A 27722-nucleotide genomic window follows, 5' to 3' on the forward strand; every position below is an offset into this window, starting at 1 on the left:
GGCTGGCCTGTCCGATCAGGATGCTTCCTGTTCGATCCGCCACACACTTTGAGTATTTTGCGACGATTTTCGACGTTTCAATTTCGATAGACGATGATACGAATACGATAGAGTTCCTATTCAAATTACTTTTAATCCCAACCACTATATCTAACATACAATCTTCTATAAGTCACGTTTCGATGTCAGTTTCGATTGAGTTCGATTGCTTTTCGAGTTTCGATTCGATTTTTCGATTGATTTGCTTGAATACCACACCAAACATAAAGTAAACACGCACAAGTAACACATAAGGCACACACACACGTATATCAATACCAAAATTCGCATAATTCGAGTCTCGAGTTCGATTGATTGATAGATCGGTTTGATTACTGATTAGTTAACTTTATCGCATTGTTACTTCCTATCATTCCCAGTCGTAATTCGGTCGCATTGGTTAAACATTCGATTACTTCGATTCTTGCTGATTACAACACTTACTCCACATAATACAACTAAACATAAAAAAGACTATCTATAGTCAAAGAAAGTCAAAGTTGACTTGGACTTTGACTTTGACTTTGACATTCGAAAACACGGGGTGTTACAGCCTCCCCTTGTTTAGGGAATTTCGTCCCGAAATTAGGCTCGGAGGCTACACAACGCCGTGATTTACCAATTTGATGCTTCAGATCTATTTATTTAAACAACTGCGGGTACTTGGCCTTCATGTCACTTTCGAGTTCCCAAGTGAACTCCGCGCCTCGTTTGCCTTCCCATCGGACCTTCACGATCGGGATGCGAGAACGCCTGAGTTGCTTGGTTTGGCGATCCATGATCTCGACAGGCTTTTCCACGAAGTGTAACGTTTCGTTGACCTGAAGATCGTCGAGTGGTACGATTAGATCATGATCAGCAAGGCATTTTCGGAGGTTAGAGACGTGGAAAGTCGGGTGGACGTTACTGAGTTCCTCCGGTAATTCGAGTCTGTAGGCGACTTTCCCGATTCTTTCCAGAATCCTAAAAGGTCCAATATATCGAGGCACGAGTTTCCCTTTCTTGCCGAATCGGACTACACCCTTCCAAGGTGATACCTTTAGGAGTACGTAGTCACCAACTTCAAATTCAAGGGGCTTGCGTCTTTTATCGGCGTAACTTTTCTGTCTGTTCCGAGCTTTCACCAAGTTGTCTCGAATCTGGTAGATTTTGTCAGTCGTTTCTTGTAGAATCTCGGGACCGGTTAGTTGCGAGTGACCGATCTCGTGCCACACAATAGGCGATCGACATCTTCTACCATACAAAGCCTCGAAAGGTGCCATTTGAATGCTGGCATGATAGCTATTATTGTACGAGAATTCGACCAATGGCAGGTGTTTGTTCCAACTACCACCAAAATCTATAACACACGCTCGGAGCATGTCTTCAAGAGTACGGATCGTTCTTTCAGTCTGTCCGTCGGTTTGAGGATGGAATGCAGTACTCAGATTAAGCGACGTACCAAGGGCCGCTTGAAATGTTTCCCACAATCGTGAAGTGAACCGAGTGTCACGATCTGAAATGATGTCACGAGGCGTACCATTATTACGAATGATCTCGTCGGTGTAGATTTGGGCTAGTCGTTCCACCTTGTAGTCTTCTCGTATCGGCAAAAAGTGGGCTGATTTCGTTAGACGATCAACTATAACCCAAATACTGTCGTGACCTGATGGCGTGGGCGGGAGTTTTGTTATGAAATCCATAGCTATGCTCTCCCACTTCCATATAGGTATCGGCGGTTGTTCGAGTAAGCCAGAAGGTCTTTGATGTTCAGCCTTGACTCTTGCGCAAGTTAAGCAACTTCCAACGTAGAGAGCGATATCTCGTTTCATACCCGGCCACCAGTACTTATAACGCAGGTCCTGGTACATCTTGTCCGCACCGGGATGAATAGAATACCGGGATTTGTGGGCTTCGTTCATGATAATCTTTCGCAAATCGGTCCGTTTCGGGATCCAAATTCGGTCCAGATAATAGAATATCCCATCTGATTTGCTTACCAACTGAGCTCCATCGTGATAGATCCTTTCTCTCTTCAATGTACGCTCGTTAAAGCAAGCATGTTGGGCTTCGCGGATAAGGGTTTCGAGATTGTGCTGGGCTTGGGTGTTTCGGGTACTGAGCACGTAACTCTTTCTGCTGAGCGCGTCAGCAACCACATTCGCTTTGCCTGGGTGATAACGAATCTCACAGTCGTAATCGTTGAGAAGTTCTACCCATCGGCATTGACGCATATTAAGCTCTCTCTGATTAAAGATGTGTTGTAAACTCCTGTGATCAGTGTAGATCGTACACTTAGTGCCATACAGGTAGTGTCGCCAAATCTTCAATGCAAAGACAACCGCGCCTAGCTCGAGGTCATGGGTTGTATAGTTCTTCTCGTGGATCTTGAGCTGACGAGATGCGTAGGCTATAACCTTGTCTCGCTGCCTGAGAACACAGCCGAGACCAAGGTTAGAAGCATCACAATAGACAATGAAGTTGTCGCTTCCGTCGGGCAGCGTAAGAATCGGTGCGTTGCACAACATATGCTTGAGGGTTTGAAAGGCAGTCTCTTGTGCGTTTCCCCACACGAAAGGCTTGTCCTTCTGAGTAAGAGCGGTAAGCGGCACAGCGATCTTGGAGAATCCTTCGATGAATCGTCGATAATAGCCCGTTAGTCCGAGAAAAGAACGAACTTCTGACGGGTTCTTAGGCGTAATCCAGCTTTTGACAGCTTCAATCTTCGCAGGATCGACATGGATACCCCGACTATTCACTATGTGACTCAGAAATTGAACCTTCTCCAACCAGAATTCGCACTTGGAGAACTTGGCATAGAGTTGGTTCCCCTGGAGTAACTCGAGAACCAAACGTAGATGTTGCGCGTGTTCGGCTTTCGATTTGGAATAAATCAAGACATCGTCGATGAACACGATGATGAAACAGTCAAGATAAGGCTTACACACGCGATTCATCAGATCCATGAAAACCGCGGGTGCGTTGGTTAGACCAAAAGGCATAACAACAAATTCGTAATGGCCATAACGGGTTCGAAAAGCGGTTTTAGGAATATCTTCCTCTTGAATCCGTAGCTGATGATATCCTGAACGTAGATCGATCTTAGAGAAGCATGCTGCACCTTGTAGCTGATCAAACAAATCGTCAATTCGGGGCAAGGGGTATCGGTTCTTGATGGTTAGCTTATTCAATTCCCGATAGTCGATGCACGTCCGGAACGACCCGTCCTTCTTTTTGACGAAAAGGACTGGCGCGCCCCAAGGAGAGGTGCTTGGGCGAATAAAGCCTTTTTTCGAGTAGTTCCTGGAGTTGGTTCGAGAGTTCCCGCATTTCGGATGGAGCGAGTCGATAAGGAGCTTTGGCAACGGGGTTAGCTCAGGAATGAGGTCGATACGAAAGTCGATATCACGACTTGGCGATGAGGTCGATACGAAAGTCGATATCACGACTTGGCGGTAGTCCGGGAAGTTCGTCAGGGAACACCTGAGGAAATTCACGAACCACTGGAACGTCTTTGACTTCAACTTTCTTTTTCTTTCCCTTCTCCGCTACTACAATGTTGGCCAGGAAGTCTCGGTATTCCTTGCGGAGATACTTGCTGGCTTGAATACACGACATAAGCTTGAGACCCTTCGATGCTGTTTCACCGTATACACATAGGAGATCACCATTCGCGAGCGAGAATCGAATCATCTTTTCAAAGCACACAACTTCAGCATGGTTTTCACGAAGAAAGTCCATGCCTATTATGATGTCAAAACTTCCGAGTTGCATCGGAATAAGGTCGACTGGGAAGATGTGATTGTTGAGTTCGAGAGTACAATCACGGAGTACTGAATTAACGGCAATAGTTCTTCCTGTAGCAACTTCGACTTCGAATGACGAGGATAGATAGGAGCGCTTACGACTAAGGAGCTTCTCGAATTCAAATGACACAAAGCAGTTATCGGCTCCAGTATCAAACAAACATAATGCATAAATACCATTCACAAGGAACGTACCATTAACCACGTTGTTATCCGCCTGAGCCTGGCGGGCATTGATGTTGAAGGTTCGGGCATGGGCTGCTTGCTGCTGTTGCTGAGGCTGCTATTGCTGTTGTTGCTGCTGGGGCTCTTGCTTAACCACCCTATTCGGGCACCTGTTTGCAAAGTGGTTAGGGTCACCACATGCAAAGCAGACTCGAGCATTGACTGCTGGTGCTTGAGCTGCTGTTTGGCCTTGAGAGGCAGGGAGCAGAGCTTGGTTGACCGTGGCTTGAACTGGGGCTTGACGGGGACCATAGCGGCAGTTCGCAGTGAAATGACCGTACAGGTTGCAGTGAGCGCAAAAACGACAAGCTAGACCCACTGGATGATGATACGAACATGTCGGGCAGAGTGGGTGAGGGCCTGTGTATGCACGCTTTGCTGGCGGTGCATTGATCACTGGAGCTGAGCGCTGGTGCTGCTGCTGTTGTGCTGGTACAGTTTGCAGAGGAATGGCGTTTGTCGCGGCAGCACAGCTCTTGTTGCTGGAGTTGTTGTTGTTCTTCTTCTTTCTTCTCGATGACTTGGAGGATTGAGCAGAGGAGTCGATGGGTGCTGTAGTGGCTTGATGCAGGGACTTGGTTTGCTTATCCCAAAAACCAGACTTGACTCGCTTGTCATTGATCTCAGCGGTGAGTAGGTAGGTTTCCTCGATAGTTGCTGGCTTGGCGGCGTGAACAAAGTCGGCTACACAATCGGGCAGAGCTCGAATGTACTTCTTGATGGCTTGATCTGAGGTCTTGACTTGATCAGGACAGATAATGCTAAGCTGCTTGAAGCGGGCAGTGAGAGCAGCGTTGTCTCCATCCTTCTGCTTGATTTCCCAGAACTCGTCCTCCAGCTTTTGGCGTTCATGAGGAGGGCAGAATTCTTCGATCATGATTGCCTTCAACTCCTTCCATGTTAGCCCGTAAGCTGCATCATTTCCGCGCTTGTTCCGTTCGGCCGTCCACCAGTCTAGAGCACGGGACTGGAAGACGCCTGTAGCATTGAGAGTACGGAGATGCTTGGGACATCCGCTCTGGGGCAGAGTGACTTCGACCGAGTCGAACCAGTGAAACATGGCTGTTGGACCATCTTCACCAGTGAACTCTTTTGGTCCGCATGCTTTGAACTGCTTGAAGCTGAAAGCAGCCTTGCTTGAATCCTTAGGGATCTCAGCTCGGGATTCTTCTGACGACTTGCTAGCGTTTTCATACACCTCACTTACAGCTTTCGCCACAGTTTTGGAGATGATGGCAGCGAGACGTCTGTCCCTCTTTTCCTGGCAGGTAAGTAGGGTTCGGTGTCGGGATCCAGACGACGACATGGTCTGCATTAGACATCGTCACAAGTCTCAACACAACGAAATCGAATCTCACCTCACACGTCTACTACTATCTAAAGCTTAGAATCACGTCGAAACACGTATCACATAAACACATAAACACATAACCACAGATACACGTAAGCACAGAAGCACATAAGCACAGAGTCACATAAGCACAAAAGCACATAACCTAGGCACTTAATCACTGAGGTAGTCAGAAAACAGAAACCTATCCTTCAAAGCTCGCGTGTCGTTCGATTAGCATGTCGAATAGCATCGTATTAGCCTAACTTAGTCGTATAGCATAACAAATCGTAATATCATTTAGATTGCAGCAACTGAGGATCGATTAGGGATAACAGTACGAGTCGTGTGTGTCGATTGAAATTGATAGCAGAATCGAATAACATCCCAAAACGTAAACACAAAATAGAGAAAGCACACATAAACACATAAAATCCACAAGTCATCAGAGTACGCGGTTACGGTTCTCAGAATCGAAACACATAAAATCGAGAGATAGATTGTCTGCGGCTACTAGACATCGACTACCCAAGGCAATTCGATTAATCACAGTAGACTTGTCATCACTTTCGACTCTAGCGGTCGTGTTTCTGCCTCGATTCTTGGGCATTCCACACGCGTTCCCTAGGTCATACTTGTGAGTTCAGGTCGTTGGAGTCCATCGAGGCCTTGGTGAGATAAATAAAATCCAGAACAAACTGCCAAGGTCAGGGTTTCACCCCTTGGCTTAGCAATTTCTTCCTTGTTTTTAATAAAATAAGGGAGATTAGTCATCAAAATATGGATTTCACTCCTGATTTGGTATAATTTCCCTTGTTTGTTGGTGAAAATAATGAGATAAGCATGAAGAAATGAATAAAATCAGCATAAGTCAGGTAGTTTGGTCAGGAGTTTGCGGCTTTCACACCTATTCCCAACTGAATCGCCTGACTTTGATTGAAAATTCGAGTGCAGTGATAGTGAAAGATTTGCAGAATAAGCACATAAACTTGGTCTGATGGTTCCTAACTATAGTCTAGGTCTCTAAGACAGCGACCCGGACTAGGTCGTGTCTGCCTAATTCCCTATAGTTATGGCTCTGATACCAATCTGTCACACCCCAACCGATGGCGGAATCATCGGGGAGCGGCACTGAGCGAAACAGATTGTCCAGAAGTTTCCACAACAACTATTATATAAATTCAGTTTAAATGACACGTCCCATACCGTGTCCCAGATAAATAACAAGTTATCATAGAAAACAGCTAGGCAAGTAATTCCGTTCCGACAACTCAGATTCTATTATTACGGACAAATGTTTATTATTTCTAGACTCCCTAGCCTTGATTTCATCACCATGCGCCTAAGCATCCTAGCAACTTAAACACCTGTCACATACGTTAAAATAAAGTCAATACATATAAGGTGAGCATACAAGTTTGATAATAGCATATAGAGTTCGAATAGTTTACGCATAACCAGCACGTAGCACGTACACAGAGGGCAATAATGCATGTAAATTATCGACATGGACCTATCAATACCAATGACTGCGGGTTGACTGTCCGAGACAGTTCGCGATACATGATCACCACCGTAAATCATGCAAGTAGATTGTCCTTAACAACCCCCGTGTGAACGGGTGCTGAGTCCAAACTATAGTACTACGTTGCTAAGGCAGGTAGACAACTTTCCACGTGTAAACATAATAACAAGCATACATTTAATCATGTAATACATGCAATCGGTTAGCGTTCAAATAGTTTGAATAGTGTGTTCGTTTGTGATTTTGATAAGTAACGTATGTAACACCCAAAAGTGCTAAAGCAAAAAGGGTTTGAGTATACTCACAGTGATTGATTATGGATTGAAGGGAGCGCTGAGAGTAAGATTAGCCTGAATAGTTCGATAGCACAACAATGAGTAACGTGGAAAGTAAACAAGTGTGAATGGATCGAATGGGCTGGTCGATCGAACGGCAGGTTCGATCGGACGGCCTGTTCGATCGGCTGGTATATCCGATTGGACAGTCCCGTTCAATCGGCCGGTAGGCTCGATCGGCTGGACCATTCGAGTAGATTGTTTCTTCCTCTGGTGTGTTTGTATTTGAGGATTTGAACTTTTGAAGTTTTCGTTGCAGCATTTGAGAACACTGAAGTGTTCCTACCTTTCAAGTCGATCGATCGAGCGGTTCGCTCGATCGGCTAGGAACTTTGATGTGTGTAAAATGCAACATATAAATTACATCAAATGAGGCATAAAACTAACCCTTTTTAAGTACTAATGTTGGAAAAAGAGTGTTTTTGTCTTCCTTTTGTATTTTCAGGATTAAATGAGCTCAAATTCACAAAAGAAGCAAAAAGACAGCTAAATCTAACATAAATACAAGAAAAGGAACACAAGTGGATTGCCCGACCCCTCAACGGCATCTTCCCAAGCAAAATAGAGAAGGCAGAAGACTGAACACGCCCCGTGCTCAGCCAGCACGGGGCCGTGCCCAAGAAGCAGCAGAAAAGACAAACCTATAGAAGCTTCTATTGCCCACCACGGGGCCGTGTCCAGTGAGCACGGGGGCGTGGCGAAAGTACAGTAGGCACATTAATTGTAATTGCGAATTACAATTAATGAAGAGAGAGAGTGTCAGACGGGCACGGGGGCGTGTCCAGTAGACACGGGGTCGTGCCCAGCCTTCTGTTCAGCCTATAAATAGGAGTGCTTGGCTTCATTTCAACTCATCCCTTGGCACACCACCTCTCTCACACTTCATCCACCACCCACCACCATCACAACACCATCATCCACCACCATCATCCATTATCCATCATAGAGTGTGTGAGTCGTCTCGGGATCCAAGATTGATCGTAAGAGTTCTTGACAATCAAGGTCATGTTTTCCTAAGTCTCTTACATCACTTGGTGAAGACAAGTGTTTAGTATAATACTTTTTATTTTTAATCTTTTGCACTTTTTATTTGGTTTTGTATTAATGACTTTAATAACTAGTTACTTATGTTGAAGGTGATCTTTCCTTATCGTTTGTCCGTGGTGTCTTGGCATTATTTTACTGTCTATATAAAATAAAAGATTTTCACCATTCATATCTCCACGGTCTATATGGAGGTATGTTGGCTACCTGGTCGGGGGTTAAGGGAACGGTTTGGTAAGGGTCTTGCCCTTGTTCAGCGTTTAGAGTTCCTGCAAGGGACCTGGGTCAAATTTAGTAGGATCTCCTTCAATACCCATAGGTATTGGATGGCGGGGATCCAAACTCTTTGACCCCCTCATAACTTAACTACTATTAATACTATAACCCGGCTATTTAGGACTGTATCCCTGCTGACTCAGACTACTTAGTCGAGGGTAACGTCACCGCCAAAAGCGGGGCCTACCATAATTTGCATTAATAACTTAATTCATTATCTTCCAATAATCCAACCCTTTAGGATTGTATCCTTGCTGACTCAAACTATTGGGTTGAGGTTAACGTCGCCTTCAAAAGAGGGGCCTATTACAATAACTAAGATAATCTCTTAAACAAGTGCGAAAATAATCAAAGGTTATACTAATACACGAGTCGGATCCAAGTGATTCATCTTGTCTATCTGTTTTTATTTTTATTTTATTTTTCAGCATTTAGTTAGTTTTTATTTTCTTAGTTTAAAAATCTTTTCTAGCTTTTTGATTTGATTAGACGTTGAGGATAAACCGGTACTAAAAGCTCTTGTGTCCTTGGACGACCTCGGTATCTTACCAACACTATACTACGTCCATGATGGGTGCACTTGCCCATATGTGTGTTTAGTGTTAGTAAATATCGTGTTTTATAAATTTAAAACTTGGCTAAAAGTGTAAAAAGGGCTTAAAATGTACATCTAAAATATACTACACTTCGCACGCATCAAGTTTTTGGCGCCGCTACCGGGGACACAAAGATTTTAAGAAAGTTAGGAATCAACGGCCTAATCATATTTTTATTTTTCTTTTTAATTTTTTAGGATTTTCTTAGTTTTTCAGCTTCTGCAGAGCTCAGCACGGGCTGTGCCCGCTGACACGCCCCCGTGCTCAATCATTGGAACTTGCAATCCTGTTTTAAGTCAGACAGTAAGCTGAACACGGGGCCGTGCTCACTCAACATGCCCCCGTGCCCAAGATTCACTTACTTAAAACAGAACCGTTAGATCTCGGCGGTTGGTAATTTCTGATAAAAACATGAGTGATAGTAATTCTTTTTACTTTCGGCACTCTTATGGTACGTGGTGTCAATTATGTGGAGGCGAACATAAAGAATTAGAATGTTACTTTCTAAATTATAGGCCCCACTACATAGACCCACCGATTCCTTATAACCTTAAGAGGGGTGAAAGTAAAAATAAGCACTATCTCTCCCTCGAATACGCCCAGCCAGATATTCTAGGGGAAATGCTCCTTGATGAGTTATTTCAACTAGAAGAGCTAATTCTAAATTGGTCAAAAGAGCGTAGGAAGGACTTTATTGATCCGCCCCAAGACGATGGCCATGAAGAAATGTTGGGACCGCATTCTGACAACCTCGTTGCTCCCAAAAATACCTTCATACCTAGCGAAGACTTGGACGATAGTCGTCCCTGTGCCGATTGTGCCGTGAAGGACTCTCCATCGACTTCGTGCGGTGCATACATAGACCTGAGCGATTCGGCATACACCTTCTTTAACGAGAGCCCGGGAAAGGGTTGGACTTGTCCACCTAGAATGAAAATAGGAATTACCCTCACCGACAACCTCTTGCGTTCTCGCCTTAGTCTAGGACAATTAAGGTATCTTAGGCACTTTGGGGTTGTTCCAACCAATCAGGAGACACCCGATACTAGTGAGTTCCTTAAAAAAACTAGACAACTTCATAAAACAGTCCCTCGACACGGGGCCGTGCCCAGCCAACACGCCCCCGTGTTCACCAAAAGATTCCCTTCTGATCAGTACGTCAGAATACGGACAAACTGTGTCAGAACTCCATCTGCACACGGGGCCGTGTCCAACGGACACGGGGCCGTGTCCAGAATGCTGTCGTTTTCTATAAATGCAGCCAAGAATTCTGCACATTTGGACCAACTTGGGACAGAGATTTGGAGGAATCTTCTCTCAACTATCCTAGGTAAGTCTAAAAGAAGGTTCCAACAACCCATCTTGTCCTTTCCTCTTTTAGCCATTTCCTTCTTCTCCATCTTTCTCCAAGAACTACCATTAAAAGTTTGAAGTCTTCAAACTTTGTGGTAGGAATTAATGAGTTTTGTTTAAGGAATCTTGATAAAAATATGTTGTGTAACATTGTTTTAAGTTATTAATGTTTAAAAAGACACCACAAGTTCAGAAAATAACTTAAAATTTTAAGTTTCCTTGCTTCAAAATTCTGCAGAAAGATGAACACGGGGCCGTGCTCAATGAGCACGGGGCCGTGTCCGGACACTGTTTCATCGAATAAACTATTTTTCAGTTTATTTTTCATAGAATGTTGAGTGAAAACAGCGAAACATCTTCCGTGCATTCATCAAACAACCGAAGAGGAAGGAGGCCCTCCGTTGAAGCTACGCTTGTGCACTATGTGATAGCATTAAGGGAGGCTCTCGACGAAATGACGTCAGTAGAGGAGGTCCTAATCGACCGTATTAACGATCTTACGGTGGGACTCGAAAGCAGCTTCCAAGAAATTAACCTCTTGCACCAGAGGTTAAATATTCTTGTAGCACTCCCGATGGAACCAGTCCTTCCACAACAGGATTGGAACCTGGCACTCGGGATTAACAACCCTACCGGGTGGGAAGACCTTCCGGCGGAACCTCCAGTGGGGCACCAACAAGAGACCCCGGTGGAAATCGAAACTCCTCGAACTAATGCCAATGAGCCTTCTTTTCTCCTTCCAAGGGAGGTGGAGGAATGGCTCGCCGACATGTGAGGAAAGCCACACCCGGAAGAAGGAGTTCTGAAAAGCCTTGTCTAACCAAGATTAGTAGCTTCTTGGAAATTTTGCTAATTAAAATAAAGTATAGGCTAGAACTCCATGGTTTAATATTTCCTTATTTTCATATCTAGTCTAATGTAAGGTCTCTCTATGATTGCAATGAAATGATGGTTTTTAAAGTTTGATGGTTCATAATAAATAAAACACACTCGTGGTGGTAAGGGATGAAAAGGGGAACGAGAAAAATGACCCCATGCACAAGAACAAGGCAACCGACATCAATTTCTCCGATACAGAAGGTTCAACACGGGCCGTGTCCAACCAACACGGCCCCGTGCTGAACCCCCTGCAGAAAAATGCCCAGTTCAGGTAACTGGACACGGGCCGTGTTCACCAGACACGCCCCCGTGTCCAGGCTTCTGTTTCTTTTCTTTAATTTTCGTTACTGGCACCTGAACACGGGGCCGTGTCCGGTCCCCACGGGGCCGTGTCTAGACTGCCAGTAACACAAATCTTTGCTTTTAAACACCATATTACACATCTAATCAATCTAAAAATTTATTTTTGGGACACATTGAGGACAATGTGTAATTTAAGTGTGGGGGGATGCTAAAATCTTGAAATTTTGCAAGTCCTAATAACAAGCCTTACACAAAACTCTATTGGAACCGCTAAACACCCAAAATTTTTTTCAAAAAAAAAAAATAATAATAATAATAATAATAATATTTTTTTTACTTGTCTAAAGTTTAAGTTAGGAATCCTAAGATTAATAAGGTTATATTTTTACAAATTTACAACCGAGAGCGTCGTGATAATAAGAACCGACATAAGAAAATTATGAAACGGCATGACAAGCTTATTTAAAATTTGATTATATATACTTGATCACATAAAAACCCATTCCCACAAAAAGTGAGTTTTGAGCCTTTATTGAGCATACAAATTTACATCTTTAGACTAAATGCTCATTTTTCGTTTATTGTGTGAATAGCCGCTTGGTTCTTACGACTCTAGAACTTGCCACGATGATTCATTCCCGGTCCTTACCAACTTAAACCCAAGTAAGTAAATGATGGAGGCATTAGGACTAACCATTTTTCTTTCTACACCATTATTTTTCATTTTTTTTACCACCTACCCAAAAAATCCCCCTAGTTAACCCCTTTGAGCCTAAACCTTTCATTTCTTTACCCTAAAACCTTTTTACCCACCAAAAACCCCTTTTATTTTTCACCCTTTATTTTAGTAACAAGCTCGGTTTTTCGTGTGACAAAAAAAAATATATGATGAAGTTAGCAAACAAAGCTCTTAAAATAAAAAGCTTGTTTGGAAAAATACTTCAAAATAAAAAGTCACTAAAACAAAGTGTTTTATGAAAACCGACACTTTTTACGCTTTTCGCCCCTTTCTACTAACCCATTCACCCACCTTTAGCCCAAGCCTATACCTAAAAAGTCCTCTTGATATTTACAAAGGTAACAAGTTAAAAAGGAGGAGGATTGATTGCTTGGCAAGCTTATGGTAGGAATAAGTTCCATGCTGCTCTCGAGTGATTCACTAAAAATACACCTTCGGCCGAGTGTGAGTGATTTCTCCCGTGAGGTATGTGAACTTGTATATAAATGGAATTTTAAAAAGGCATGTTATGCCCAAATAAGTAATTTATCCTATGAAACGTTCTAAATAAATCATAACGAATAGGATTGTAAATAAATAAAAATAAAACCCAAAAAAATCTTGGATTCTCAACACTCTATGACAAGCCAAAACCTTCTCTTCTACCCATTCCATTTGGGAGTGTAAGCCACATATTAAAGAGTTGTGCTTGAGGACAAGCAAAAGTTCAAGTGTGGGGGTATTTGATGTGTGTAAAATGCAACATATAAATTACATCAAATGAGGCATAAAACTAACCCTTTTTAAGTACTAATGTTGGAAAAAGAGTGTTTTTGTCTTCCTTTTGTATTTTCAGGATTAAATGAGCTCAAATTCAGAATTAGTCCTCAACTGAACTGTTCGATCGGCTGGCATTCCTACTACGAACGAGTTGTTAAAACGCTTAAGTGTTGAAGCATAGTATCTCATGATCCGAACAGTAATGTTTACCAATCGAGTGACCTATTCGATCGAACATTACTTCGTTAATACTATACTTCAAAAGTTTGGAAAAGTGGGACGCCATGTGCTAGCCGATCGGCTGGTGTGTCCGATCGGCTGGGCTGTTCGATCAGCCTAGCCGTCCGGCCAGCAAGTCTGACCTGGTCGGCCTTTCGTCTAACACTTGGTCGTCTGGTTACTTGTCATTATATCGAGGTAGTTTGATAGCGAGTCGAACTATGATACCTTCGTTCTTACTCGTCTCTCCGGCTTGGACAGGAATCACCCAAATCCGGCCGGTGAACGGTTCGGAATGTCGGTTTAGAGTTTAACCCGAAATCGGTGAACCTTGTTCGTAGAACCTGAATCTTGAACCTTTTAACTGTTTGAATGATTAGTTAGCCGGTTCAAGCTCCGTTTCTATCGGTTTGAAGGCATTGAGTGTAAAAGAGTTGAAAGAAAGTTGGAAATCCTTCTTTTCAATCCTTCACATCATGAAAATATTTAGATCTATGATAGATCTTAACTTTTTTATGTGGAAATCGGTTAGATCTAAGCTATTCATGGTTGAATGATGCCAAAGTTTGATGTTCTTCAAGAACACCATGATGACATCACCCAAGAGCACTTAGATCTTGGTGATTTCACGGTTAGAATCCTAGTTTTGAAAGATAGAAAGGTGTAGAATCAAGTAATGATAAAAAAACGTACAAGATTTAGAGTGAAAACTTACCGGAGTTGAGAGAAATCTGAGAAAAGGTGAAGAATAGGAGCTGGCCGGTCAGAACTTTCCAAAAGTGGAAAAGAAGACAAGGACAACCCTATTTATAGGCTTCCAAAAAGGGAAAGTGGCAGCCGATCGGCCAGGAGCTCCGATCGAGTGGGCTGCTCGATCGGCTGGCAAGATGCTAGCCGATCGGCTGGCCTGTCCGATCAGGATGCTTCCTGTTCGATCCGCCACACACTTTGAGTATTTTGCGACGATTTTCGACGTTTCGATTTCGATGGACGATGATACGAATACGATAGAGTTCCTAGTCAAATTACTTTTAATCCCAACCACTATATCTAACATACAATCTTCTATAAGTCACGTTTCGATGTTGGTTTCGATTGAGTTCGATTGCTTTTCGAGTTTCGATTCGATTTTTCGATTGATTTGCTTGAATACCACACCAAACATAAAGTAAACACGCACAAGTAACACATAAGGCACACACACACGTATAACAATACCAAAATTCGCATAATTCGAGTCTCGAGTTCGATTGATTGATAGATCGGTTTGATTACTGATTAGTTAACTTTATCGCATTGTTACTTCCTATCATTCCCAGTCGTAATTCGGTCGCATTGGTTAAACATTCGATTACTTCGATTCTTGCTGATTACAACACTTACTCCACATAATACAACTAAACATAAAAAAGACTATCTATAGTCAAAGAAAGTCAAAGTTGATTTGGACTTTGACTTTGACTTTGACATTCGAAAACACGGGGTGTTACATCACCGGCCAGGTTTGGGTGATTCCTGTCCGAGCAGGAGAAACAAGTAAGAACGAGGGTTCTATGGTTCAACTCGTTGTCAAAGTACCTCGATATAACGCCAAACAATCAAAACAGCCAAGTGTTAGACGAACAGGCCGACCAGGTCAGGAAGCTGACCGATCGGGCTGACTGTCCAAACGGACTGCCCAGCCGATCGGACAAGCCAGCCGATCGACCAGGCCAGCCGATCGGCTAGCACATGGCCCCACACTTTAACAATTTCATGAAGTCTAGTATTGAACGAACTGTTGTTCGATCGGACTACGGTCTGATTTGAATTACTCTTCGGATCATGAGATACTATGCCTCAACACTTAATCGATTTTCAACATGTTCAACGCGTTGGAGTGCCACCCGATCGGTCCAGCCGTCCGACCAGGTGACACCCTGATAAGAACTTGTTGCTGAAGTACCTAACCGATCGGTTAAGCCGACCGATCGAGCGGTCCGTTCGATCGATCGACCTGAAAGGTAAGGATACTTCAATGTTTTCAAATGCTACAACGAAAACTTCAAAAGTCAAACCATCATACACAAACACATCCTTCTCAAAGGAAGAAACAATCCGCTCGAACAGTCCATCCGATCGGCCTACCGACCGACCGGACAGACTGTCCGAACGGACTGGATAACCGAACGGTCAAGCCGTCCGATCGGACCTACCATCCGATCGACCAGACTGTCCGACCCTCCAACACTTGTTTTCCGTTTTACGCGTTGCTTATCGTTATGCTATCGAACTATTCAGGCTAACCCTACTCTCAAGTGCTCCCTTCAATCCATCGATCACTGTGAGTATACTCGACCCCTTTTTTGCTTTTAGCACTTTTGGGTGTTACATACGTTACGTATTCTAAATCACATTCGAACACACTACTCAATTACTTTAAATGCTAACCGTTACCGCATGTATTACGTGACTAAATGAATGCTTGTTGTTATGTTTACACGTGGAATGTTGTCTACCTGCCTTAACGACGATAGTACTATAGTTTGGACTCAGCACCCATTCACTCGGGGGTTGTTAAGGACAATTACTTGCATCTATTACGGTGGTAATCATGTATTGCGAACTGCCTCGGGCAGTCAACCCGCAGTCATTGGTATCGATAGATTCATGTCGATAATTAACATGCTTTGTTTTCCTCTTTGTACGTGCTGGTTATGCGTAAACTATTTCGAACTCTATTATGCTATTATCAAATTTGTATGCCCACCTTTACATTTATGTATTGACTTTATTTTAACGTATGTGATAGGTGTTTAAGATGCCTATCTGCTAGGAAGGCGAAGTTAGAATAAGCATCTAGAGCATAGTTGTCTGTAGATCTTGTAGATCGAGTCTCTAGAAGCATTTGAACAATTTTTATATTTAAATCTGAGTTGTCGGAACAGAATATTTGACTTGATGTCATCTGTAATAATTTGTTTGCTATTTAAGGTATGGTATGGGACGTATTATATAAATTGAATAGTAATGATAGTTGTTATGGAAACTTCTGGACAATCTGTTTCGCTCAGTGCCATGCCCCGATGATTCCGCCATCGGTTGGGGTGTGACACACCATCACTTTTTCTTAGGGGTGAGCAAATTAACCACCATAACCGATAACCGAACCATAACCGACATAACCAAACCACTAATAACCGATAACCAATATAACCGATGGTTATGGTTATGAAACTTTGTATAACCGCTCAATCGGTTATGGTTATGGTTATGAAGCTTTGGTTAACCGATATAACCAAAACCGAACCGAATTGTGATGTTAACTTTACATAATGGATTTATGTTTTACAAAACCATATAGAGGGTTTTTAGTAAGATAAAAGTATGTTAGTAGCAAAATGATCTTGATGTAGATGCCATTTATTTTGATAAAGAATTAAGGTGTTATGGCCATAATTGTTTTTGTTTGAGAATTACCTTATTAAAAAGAACCCTAAATCGGTAGTTTAACCAAAAAGTTTAGTCTCCGTTATCTTATAAAATAGGCTCAAGCTAAGTTCAAATCGTGAACAACCCTATTTATTTCAAACATTGCTTGGTTACTTAACCGAAATTAAACAAAACCGAACCATAACCAACTTCATAACCGATTAACCGTAACCGAAGTTTGGTTATGGTTACCAAAACTCCATAACCGAACCAGCAGTTATGGTTATGGTTAATAGTAAAAACCGAACCAAACCGACCCATGCACACCTTCTTCTTACCTAGACTACCACCACCACTATCATCTCACCTACATCACCACTGAACACCAACCACCACCGTCTCCCCTCCACCACCACCGTCGTCTCCCCACCACAACCACCGTCAACCCACCACAACAACCTCCACTGTTAACCAACCACAAACGACCACCACCGCTCAAATGACCACCACAAACATTCACAGACGACCACCACAAATATTCGAAAACGACCACCACTTGTAGTCCGAAACAGTTCCGGCAAGCTCCATAAACTCCGATAACTTCACAAAGATAAGCATCCACAAGCTTCGCAACCTTAAACAATTCACCACTGAACACCTACTACCACCTTCATTGTAGAGTGAGAGAGAAAAATGAGATTCAAAAAGAAAAAGAGAGCAAAAGAGTGAGAGATTAGAATGCACAAGGTTTGGTGTGGTGGTTTTTAAGAGAGAGAAAGGTAGATAGAGGAAGAAGATGATCAGGGGTGGGTACATCTTTTTATAATTTTTATTGTTTTTTAGTTATTCAGGGGCAATTATGTTATTTTACACAAACTAAACTGAGAAATCTAATTTGGGTTAGTGTTAAGGACCACACGAGTGCAAAAATTACAACCACTAGGACCAAGTGAGTAATTATTAAACCACTGGCAAACCACAAGGACCAACCAGATATTTAACTCTAAAAACAACTTTAAATGTCACTTTTAGATGAGAAAAGTACGTAATTGTAAATGAAAATTAAAGTATTGAAATAGCTGTTGTATAAATAGTCAAGAGGAGAGAATGTGTTATAAGGGTTAGGATATAATAGGAAGCATGGTTGTAAAAGTTCCGCCTAGGCTCCGAGTACTCCCTGAGTACTCGCTACAAGGTAGGCTACCGAGGCACGAGTACTATTCTCCCGGGCCAATTACTCCCCGAGTAATCTCCGCCTAAGCCGATTACTTCCCGAGTACTCCCGAATCCGACTAGGGAGCGCCTAGCGACTTTTGCAACCATAGGAAGTTTATTTGGCTAAGAAGGCTAGAAAGTAATCTTGACAATCCATTTATTTAATCAAGGGCTAAAATTAAATGATGGAAATTGAAGGGAAGAAAAGAGGCGCGTGGGTTTGTTTAGGGGCATTCTAGTCAATCCAAGGCAATAGTTTCCCTCTCCTCCAATTCCTCCCAATTTGTTAAACGTTAATAACTTTTTCATACGACATTATTTTTTTATAAAAATTGCACCAAGAAAACGAGCGTTTTTTTATCTTCAAAACGAGTATACTATTGCTATATTTTCGATTTTTTTTTAAAACCCAGTTGCGTAAAACGCAATGGAAAAAACCCAGTTGCGTAAAACGCAATGAAAAAAAAAACCTAAAAAATGACATTTTTCTAAAACGCAATGCACCAAAAAACACAAGGAAATGTCTTATTTGTAAAACGCAATGACTAGAAAACACAAAGAAATGTCTTTATTTTCTAAAACGCAATGGCCTAAAAACACAAAAGAAAGTGTTATTTCTGAAACGCAATGGACTGAAAACACATAAAAATGTGTTTTACCTAAAACACAATGGACTAAAAACACATAAAAACGCAATGGAGCACAAAACACATAAAAATGTGTTTATCCTAAAACGCAATGGAATAAAAACACAAAAGAACGTGTTTTTTCCTAAAACACAATGGACCAAAAACACCAAAAAATGTGTTTATTCTAAAACGCAATGGACCAAAAATACAAAAAGAATGTGTTTTACTAAAACGTAATGGACAACAAACAAAAAAATGAGTGTTTTTTCTAAAACGCAATGGACAAAAGACACAAAAATATGTGTTTTTCCTAAAACGCAATGAAAAAAAGACACAAAAATGTGTTTTTTTTCTAAACCATAATGCACAAAAATATGTTATTTCATTGTGTTATAAAACGCAATGGAAGAAAATACAATAAAATGTGTTTTTATCATTGTGTTATATAACACAATTAAAAAACGCAACACATTAAAGCACAAATAAAACGCAATGCGATGAAGATAAATATTCATTTGTCTTGTTCAAATACTAACATTTGTTAAAATGGAATGCAACTTGCTGTTAAAAAACATAATATTCACTAGTGCATGTAAAACGCAATAATTAAAAAAACAATTTCTTTAAACGCAATGAAGAATGCATACTGAATCTTTTAATCTTATCCAATCATTCCAACCACCCCATTTTTTGTCAACTCTAAAATATATTAATCTACATTTTCATTCAACTAAAGAAAAGCAGTGGAACATACCAGATTACCAGGTGAAACAATATCAATGGCTTACTTAACGAGATTCCAACCAAACATCCCTGTGACCCGATGAACCGCATTCGAAGGAGATGAAGGTGTCGTAGAGCCACTTGCAGAGAGGAATGTCGCCGGAGCTAAAGGTGGTGGTTGCTAACCAGATTGTGAGAGTCGAGTTCGGGTAAGAGTTTAGATAAGAGATGGTTGCAAGATCGGTGCTGTTGGTGGTGGTGGTGGTGGTTAAGGCGGCGGCAATTGACGTGGTGGATATGGTAGTGGTGGTGGTGGTGGTGATGGTGGGTGATAGTGTGTGGTGGAGTGGTGGTGGTGGTGGTGTAGGGTTGAGTTGAAGCAAAAGGAAATGAGTTTTTTAGATCTGAGTGTATTTGAAATTGTTTGGACTAAAATACCCTTCCTTGTATTTTTGTTATTTGCCACATGTCATTCTATTATTGCTTTCTATCCTTCCTAGCCAAAATAAACTTCCTATTTGATCCTCTCCATGTGTTATAATTAGGTTAGTGGGTGGATGGTCGATGCTATAATCTGACAGCTCATAAACTGTCAATCTTCTTAACCCATTTTTCTATCAAGAGTTATTTCATTGCAACAAGTCTAAAAATAAACTAAGGCATTTGATTAGACCTAAAGCACCCCAAACAAGGGCAATGCTTTGAAGGGGCTGGCAGGGGCGCCCGATCCCTCGAACTTTTCGGCCAGTAGTGTTATATATGTAGTTTTCGTATAGAAATTTTTGGGTATATATGTTTTCGACCCCCCGGTTCTATAGAAATTTTTTGGTATATACGTTTTCGACCCCCCCCCCCCCCCGTAAAAAATTTCAAGCTTCGCCACTGACCCCAAAAGCATTTTATATAAAAAGTAAGATCGTATACATGTTTTCTATACATATTTAACGGGTTCATTTTGCAAATTTGATAAGATTATAGTACTTATTCGTTTATATTGTAGATTTACATGTTTAGATGGTTTTTGTTCAGAGTTTGGATGATCCCAGCTTGTGTCTAATTCAGACCATTTCAACTGGGGATACTGATCCGATAGGATATAATTAGTTCATTTCGTCCAAAAATAGTTATTACCACAAAAAAATCCACCCAATTAACCCTGTTAGTTTTGATCACTGATGTACCACTGGAGTATCATCGTGTCATGAGCAGATGCACCCGATTATATCCATCTCCACTAAGCATAATACCAATACACACTAATTCGGAAGGAAACTCAATAAATATGAGAAAAACCCCCTTGTGGGAATCGAACCCAACACTTAGTGGTCCCAAAGCCTTATCCTTACACTATGTTCCCGAGTCTCATTTAACAGGGGAAGGGGAAGGAAAATTTTCTCTCATAATTTCTCCAATTTGGGAGGATGAATATATGATCATATTTGGTCATATTTTCTTCCCTTTCCCCCTTTTCCCTCCCCTCCCTTTGTTAAATGAAACTCGGGAACATGATTTTTCATATTTTCATCTCTTTTCCCTCCACTCCCCCTGTTAAATGAGACTCGGGAACAAGTGTAAGATGCTACTAGGCTATAAACCCGGTTAGTTATACAAATAATTTGGTTTAGTTAACTTCACTAATGGGTACTGTTTTTTTTTTAACGGCCAACAAATCAATCCCGAGTACTCTCGGGGCACCCACTGGACAAACGAAGTACTTCGAAAGTAACCCGAGTCGTCCACCACCACTTCCGGAGAAAACCCGGTAACCCACCCGCCCGTAGGCACGATGGTGAAATTACCGGTAAAAACCGTTTGACTCAAGGATCAAACTCAGGTTTCCCTGTGTCTTTTATCATTACCCATCAGTGCCTCATCCCTTTTTCTTCACCAAATGTGAATCAAACTTGAGTTTTCACAGAAGAACTGGCCCGACTATAATCCCAGGGTCGATCAACATTCAACCCAAACCCAAACCCAAACCCAGTTAACCCAGACCATCAACACGAGTTTTCTGCACACACTTCTATGTTGCTGCTCATTCTCATGATCTTTTTCAACCTCGATAATCCCATATTGAATTCACCACCAAATTTCTGAACTTCTTGGACACTTGAATCAATCCATCAAAGAAAAAAAGATGCTCGGCAATGGTGGGGAATCCCCTTCTCGGTAAGCTATCATTTCCCTTTCAATCTAGGTTTCAAAATCATGATGATCCTTGCTTATTGCATATTAATTTATCACCCCAAGCCCTAATTTCAACTAGATGTTTTGAGAACTTATCCCTAATGTGTTTGCATAACGTGTATAAGTTGCATTTGATCTATGTTAGGTATGAATTGTTGAGTATGGTGAAGAAACACTCAAATTTAATAGGGAAAACTGTAGTAGATGAGGAAGATGCTTCAGATGTTGAAATGGATCAAAAGTTTTGGCATGATGTTTTGGATTTGTATTTCATTGGTGGCAGGGATTCAAAGGAACAACAAGATGATGATCTCTTGTTCTTTGTTAGAAAAATGGTATTGCCCCCCGGTTTAATCTTACTTACACACTCTACCTTTGTTTTAAACATCGTTGTCAATAGCGAGCATAGCGATCGCTATAACGCGCTACGTAGCGTATAGGTCTACGCTCGCTATTAGGGTTGTAGCGATAGATAGCGATAATTGCGACATTTTATTATTATTTTTTGTTTTTTTAAATATAAATAGCAATTAAATATAGCTATAAAGTAGCTGGATTTTAGGTTTTTGTTAAATATACATGTGAAATAGCATATATACCACGGTATTTTGATATAATACATATAAAATTAAAAAAAAAAAAATTCTAGTGTATCGTCCGCTATTTATCACTATTTGCTATGTAGCATATAGATATCTTATCGCTATTTGCCATTAACAACTATGGTTTTAAAGACTCGAGGGCTTCATGTCGCACCTCATGTACTTGTATGCTAAAACCTCCAAAGGGTTTATAAAAGGTTTACTTGGTTGTGCATAGAGCAATGCCTAGCGTACATGACGTGCGCCCCTTGAATTTTGTTTTTTCGGGACTAAACTCCACGGAGCGCCTCCTGGCACCTTGGTTTTTGGGACTTAATTGCTTTAGAGCGCCTCGTTCTTTTTTAAACCACACATTCAAATACAGTTATGATATGTTTTCTTTTTCTATGACGTTGCACCTTGTGGATTCAGAGCTTACATGGGTATGGCTTCAATGATAATATTGAAGGAAACTCTCCGTACTTCGTACGTAGGTGGGCTACCAAGGTAATCATACTTTATACTTTGATTTTACCAGATTCAGAGTGTTATGAGTCATGTTCTTCTTGGACAGTTGGATGATTTAGTTGGAGAGAGCTCAATGATTATAGATTGGAGGCGTTCATTGTACTTGAACTTAATTGCCCACACTTCATATAGTATAACAGTTGCAATATGCAGGTAAATTATCATCTATCATTAAAGCTAGCAAATCATGTTGTGTTGTGTTTGACACGACACGTTTAACACGACTGGTCAACTCAAACAAGATACGTTTGACTAAGAGGGTGTTTGGGGTTGAGTTTTGAAAATAGATTATGCGTTTTGAATAATCAGAATCAGATAATTAACTGTAACAAAACGTGATGTTGAAAGATAGTGTTTGGATTTGATTATGTTGCTGGATATCACAATAATCAGATAATCAACTATTTGAGTGTTTGGCAAATATATATTTAAAAAAATAAACAAGTGAAAATCCTTTCTAAACGCAAATAATCAATTTTTGGAAAACTGCGTTTTGTTGCAGTAGGGGGGAGCTGCTTTTGGAAAACTGCGTTTTGTAACTTTCTAAACGCAAATAATCAATTTTTTATTTTTTTTTACCCAAACACTCAAAACTGATTATTTACGATTTCAAAACTCAATAATCTAAAAATCTCCTTCAAAACTCAACCTAAACGTGTAATTTCTGGAAACACTAACACAAACATTGTTAAATAAGCGGGTCACATGACACAACACATTTAAATTAAATACGTTCAATAACATGTGTGATACGCCACGTTTAAAAGTTTATTGACAGGATTAAGAAATAGTAAGACACAATTAAGATGATAAAATAAAAGATACGAAAAGTTACAATCTATATTTAATTATATAAAAATGTGTCCTTTTGATAAGCGTGTCCTATTGACCTATCGACCAATATAAAGCGATAAGTTAAAGGCGTTATGTGTGTCATAAATGGGTTAAGCACGTTGAACCCATTTAGAGACGTTTTTAATCATGTTATTAACCGGTTGACCCTTTTATGACCCAGACCCTTTTACCCTAAACGCTAACCCGTTTAACTTCGTCTGGAGGCATGCCATGTCATGTCATAAGGTGCCACCCTATCTATGATTTGAGTATTTAAAACAATACATTCATATATACTAGACTGGTTTTATTGGGTTATCAGACTTTAATTTTCCATCTTCATATTGTATTTGTACTTATACATTTGTATATTTTAAAGGGTTATTGGTTTTTATCACCCCCAACTATTGGCTATTGGCCGCTGCCACCCTCAACTATCACTTTGACTCCTGTCACCCCCAACTTAACACTTAGTCTGTTCTGTCACCACGCTGTTAACTAGTCACTAACTTTTGATCCTGTTTTTATACTTTTGGGGGTGTCATAGGGATCCTGTTTTTTTTTTTTTTTTTTTAGGGATCTCTGGACACCCCGAAAAGTATAGTAACAAGCTCAAAAGTTAGTGATCAGTTAACGACCTGGTGACAGAACAAACTAAGTGTTAAGTTGGGGGTGGTGGGCGTCAAAGTGATAGTTGGGGGTGGCAGGGGCTAATTGCCAATAGTTAGGGGTGATAAAATCCAATAACTCTATTTTAAATGAAAACATATTTTTGCATTAATCTGATCTCCACCAAATATAGAAACTTTAATATAAAAGGATATGTTTTATTTCAGTCATCAATCTCTTCAAAATCATCAGAGTAACCAAGGAACAACACTATCTCCTATATACAAGGTAACTTTTTCTGGTCAAACCTGTCTAGTTTGCTAGTATTCTTGAATATGCTATGTTTTTTCGTCCAATATATACCTCTTTTTTCATCGTGCAAAATCATGTGTTTTTAAACACCAACCTCCATAAACTTTCAAGGGGTGGTGTGATTTCTAGCAGAGGTTGTAGGTTTAAATCTTGTTTTCACTGGTTTCCTGCCATTATATGTGTCATAACTCATGAAGGCCACCTGCCCTGTGCGAGCTGCGATTTACCTGATTCCGTTAACGGGTTCTCATGGTTACTAAAAAGAAAGCATTTAACCTCAAGAATATTGTATTTAGGGGCTGTTTGTTTACCTCTTAATGAGGCTCTTAATGGTTCAGACCTCTTACTAGTTCAACACTTAATGGTTCAGACTGTTTGTTTCACGAGCAGATGTCTGAATGGTTCAGACATTTGCCTCTGAATGGTTAAGCATCATTATACAGAGTCTGAATGGTTAAGACCTCTAATCTGAATTGGTCAAACATTTGACTCTGAACGGTTAAGCATTATACAGGCTCTTAATGGTTCAGACCTCTTACTGGTTCAGCACTTAACCATTCAGATGTTGCCAAACAGCCCCTTAGTTAAAGATTAAAAGGCTACCAGTAACATTTTCTTTAATTTAGTAAATTTGATAGGAATTGATGTTATTACATGTTTTTTGAATGTCTTCAGATTGTGAAAACAGTTTATGCATCTCCAAGCCGTGTTAATTTTCACTTGGACTCCAGAAAGGCAAACAAACTTAGCACCTTCCATAATATTTATTATTAATTTATTATTGTCGATTGTACTATATTTTGTTAAGCTTTGAATTATTGGTGTGTCCAGGAAGTAGAGACAAAGCCTGCATATCCAGATATATGTTTTGCTGTTGATGACTTCGATTCTACCTTTGACGCTGTGGTATGTTTGGTGGCATTTTCGACCCGTTTAAGAACGAGTGGGACGATTCGTGTTTTGTTTCTCTAGTGACCGGTCAAAGGGCTAAAACCATATATTAGCTATCAAGGAAACCTGTGAAATTGCTCATAAGTCTCTTAGAGTGTGGTTTTAATGCACCTTTTAAAATACTTTATTTAAAAAATAAGATTTTATTTTAAATAATACACTAATTGTGATCATAAATGAGAGTAATTTTTTTCAAAAAATCTAGAAGGTTTGGACATATAATATGGATCCGACAATAATCATGTTTGAGGTTGTCATATCTAACCTGCTAAATATACGTGTCGTGTTCGGGTTGACTTGTGTAACCAATTTAATTAAACAGATCAAGGCATCAACCCATTTGATTAAACAATTGACATGTCAACCTGTTTATGACCCGTTTAACCATTTATTACAACCTTCTAACCATTTAACACGTTTACAACTTGATATTATAACCCATTTGCAACACGTATGGCTCATTTAGCTACATGGGCTTAACAAGTCGTGTTTGGGTTACAAGATTTTTTAGTGTGTATGGGTTAGGGTTGTCTTCTTTGCCATGAATAATTATATGGGCCGTGTTCAGGTTAAACGATTCCTTGAACTTTTTGTATGCTAATAATTGATATTTAATATTTTGATTCAACAACATATGCCATTAGTTATTAGTTATTTTATTTTTCAGGTTTTGACGGATACAGACCATTGTTACTGTGTACTTCTTAATGCAGTGGGCGGAGCAGCATTTCCTAGTGAAATTCCACCACAAGATAACGCGGATGCTGAAGAAACTAATAAAGCTAAGGTATATTATTCATAAGTGTTCCGGTTAGCATTTTTACATTTTTTCATTATGCTTTTAATTGAAGTATCTTTATTCTTCTAATACCAAATGGATTTTTATCACAGATTACTCTCTTCTCAGGATTTGTGAGCTACGAAATGGTCCGTGAAGCCTACGATGGTAATAGAAACGGACCATGTTGGCTGCATTATAATTTCAATGATATTTATAAATACCTTTATTTTTTATTTCAAAGTTTTATTTGTGAATATTTGCAGCAGGGAAGTCTGGATTTGGAAGCCTATTGCCATTTGGTAATTCAGCAGGCAAAACAGACAGAATATACATGAAAGGCCCAGGAGGTCGTGGGGAAGTCGAGGTTGCAGTGTCAGGTGTTGTAGGTATGTATACATATCACTTGCTCTTTTTCGAGTGATCGACCCGTTTCAACCTGTGTCAATCTTGGTACCTCTAATATGAACGGGGGTGCTGCAATTTTCAGATCAGAGCCTAGATGAATCCGGGCCCCACTCGCCTCTGCAAATATCGGAAGGGGGAAAATTCAGGATTGGCGCAATAGTTAGGAAAGCTGCATCAGTTGCACAGGTGGCAGCAAAGAATGCGTATGCAGTTGCTTCTTCCACAAGGAATGCCGATGGAGGGATGGTCCCATTGAAGTGCTGCCTCATGTCCGTATCGCTACCTTGGGAACATATCGCTTATGATCTTCTTTTCAAGGTAGGATTCTCGTACTAAGTTATGATAGTCATACCGGTATAGTTTGAAATTTTGATTATTTGAGCTACTCTAATCAAAAGCAGAACCTGTTCATTTAAACTCTTTAAAATGAAGTCACTCATTTTTTTTTTTGCTAAAATCAGGGAGGTGTGCCGGTGAATTTGTAAGATTGTACTTGGAAGTTGGAATCTGATTTGTTAGTTGTTTTTTGAGTATTATGTGAGGGTCTTGTATTTGTGAGGGTTCAAACTGATAATTGTAAATGATAAAGTGGGGTATGTAATGTAGTAATGTGAATGTGAATTGATCAAAAGTGTAGTATTTGATGGCTGAAAGATTTAAATGGTATTTAAAATTATTGTAAAAAATATAATAAAATGGTCATTTTATAAATTGTGTTAATGTGTTTAATCACCATCATCATACTTGGTAAATTCCACCAATAACAAAGCTAAGGTAGGGTCTGAGGATGGTAGATGTAACTTTACAAGATATATGAGCGTGTGCCAGACAGCTGCCTGACACGAATAAAAAAAATACTCCGAGTCAACAAAGTAACACAAAACACCACCATAGTTTTGTCAAAAAAAAAAAAAGCTAAAACGATCGCATGACTGTAATTTTATATCGGGGGCAAAATCGTAACTTGACAGAGAAAAATAGGAAAAACAATGGAAAACTATAAATTTGAACCGAGGGCAAAATCGTAATTGGCTGGGAGGGGAAAAACAAAACTAATGGTAAAACTGTAAATTTAAACGTGGCAAAATTGTAATTTGGCTGAACCAATGGGGAAGTGCCACTGTGCCAGGCAGCTGTCTGACATTATTC

General features: G+C 40.4%; 1 protein-coding gene across 2 annotated transcripts; it reads left to right on the forward strand.

The window, feature by feature from the left end:
- The first annotated feature begins 21326 nt into the window (after positions 1-21326).
- Positions 21327-27239, forward strand: LOC110878246 (uncharacterized protein KIAA0930 homolog). 2 transcript variants are annotated; one of them, XM_022126523.2, is made up of 12 exons: positions 21327-21554; positions 21718-21907; positions 22586-22660; positions 22728-22834; positions 24352-24412; positions 25112-25171; positions 25268-25342; positions 26055-26174; positions 26279-26333; positions 26435-26554; positions 26656-26891; positions 27035-27239. In XM_022126523.2, exons 1-12 carry the CDS (start codon positions 21523-21525, stop codon positions 27056-27058), a joined length of 1155 nt encoding a protein of 384 aa, XP_021982215.1. In that variant the 5' UTR covers positions 21327-21522; the 3' UTR covers positions 27059-27239. The 2 variants fall into 2 exon arrangements, with proteins under 2 accessions (XP_021982215.1, XP_021982214.1); XM_022126522.2 differs by having other exon boundaries at positions 21331-21554; positions 26432-26554.
- The last annotated feature ends 483 nt before the right edge of the window (positions 27240-27722 follow it).

Source organism: Helianthus annuus, chromosome 9, assembly GCF_002127325.2.
Source record: "Helianthus annuus cultivar XRQ/B chromosome 9, HanXRQr2.0-SUNRISE, whole genome shotgun sequence".
Classification (NCBI taxonomy): domain Eukaryota; kingdom Viridiplantae; phylum Streptophyta; class Magnoliopsida; order Asterales; family Asteraceae; genus Helianthus; species Helianthus annuus.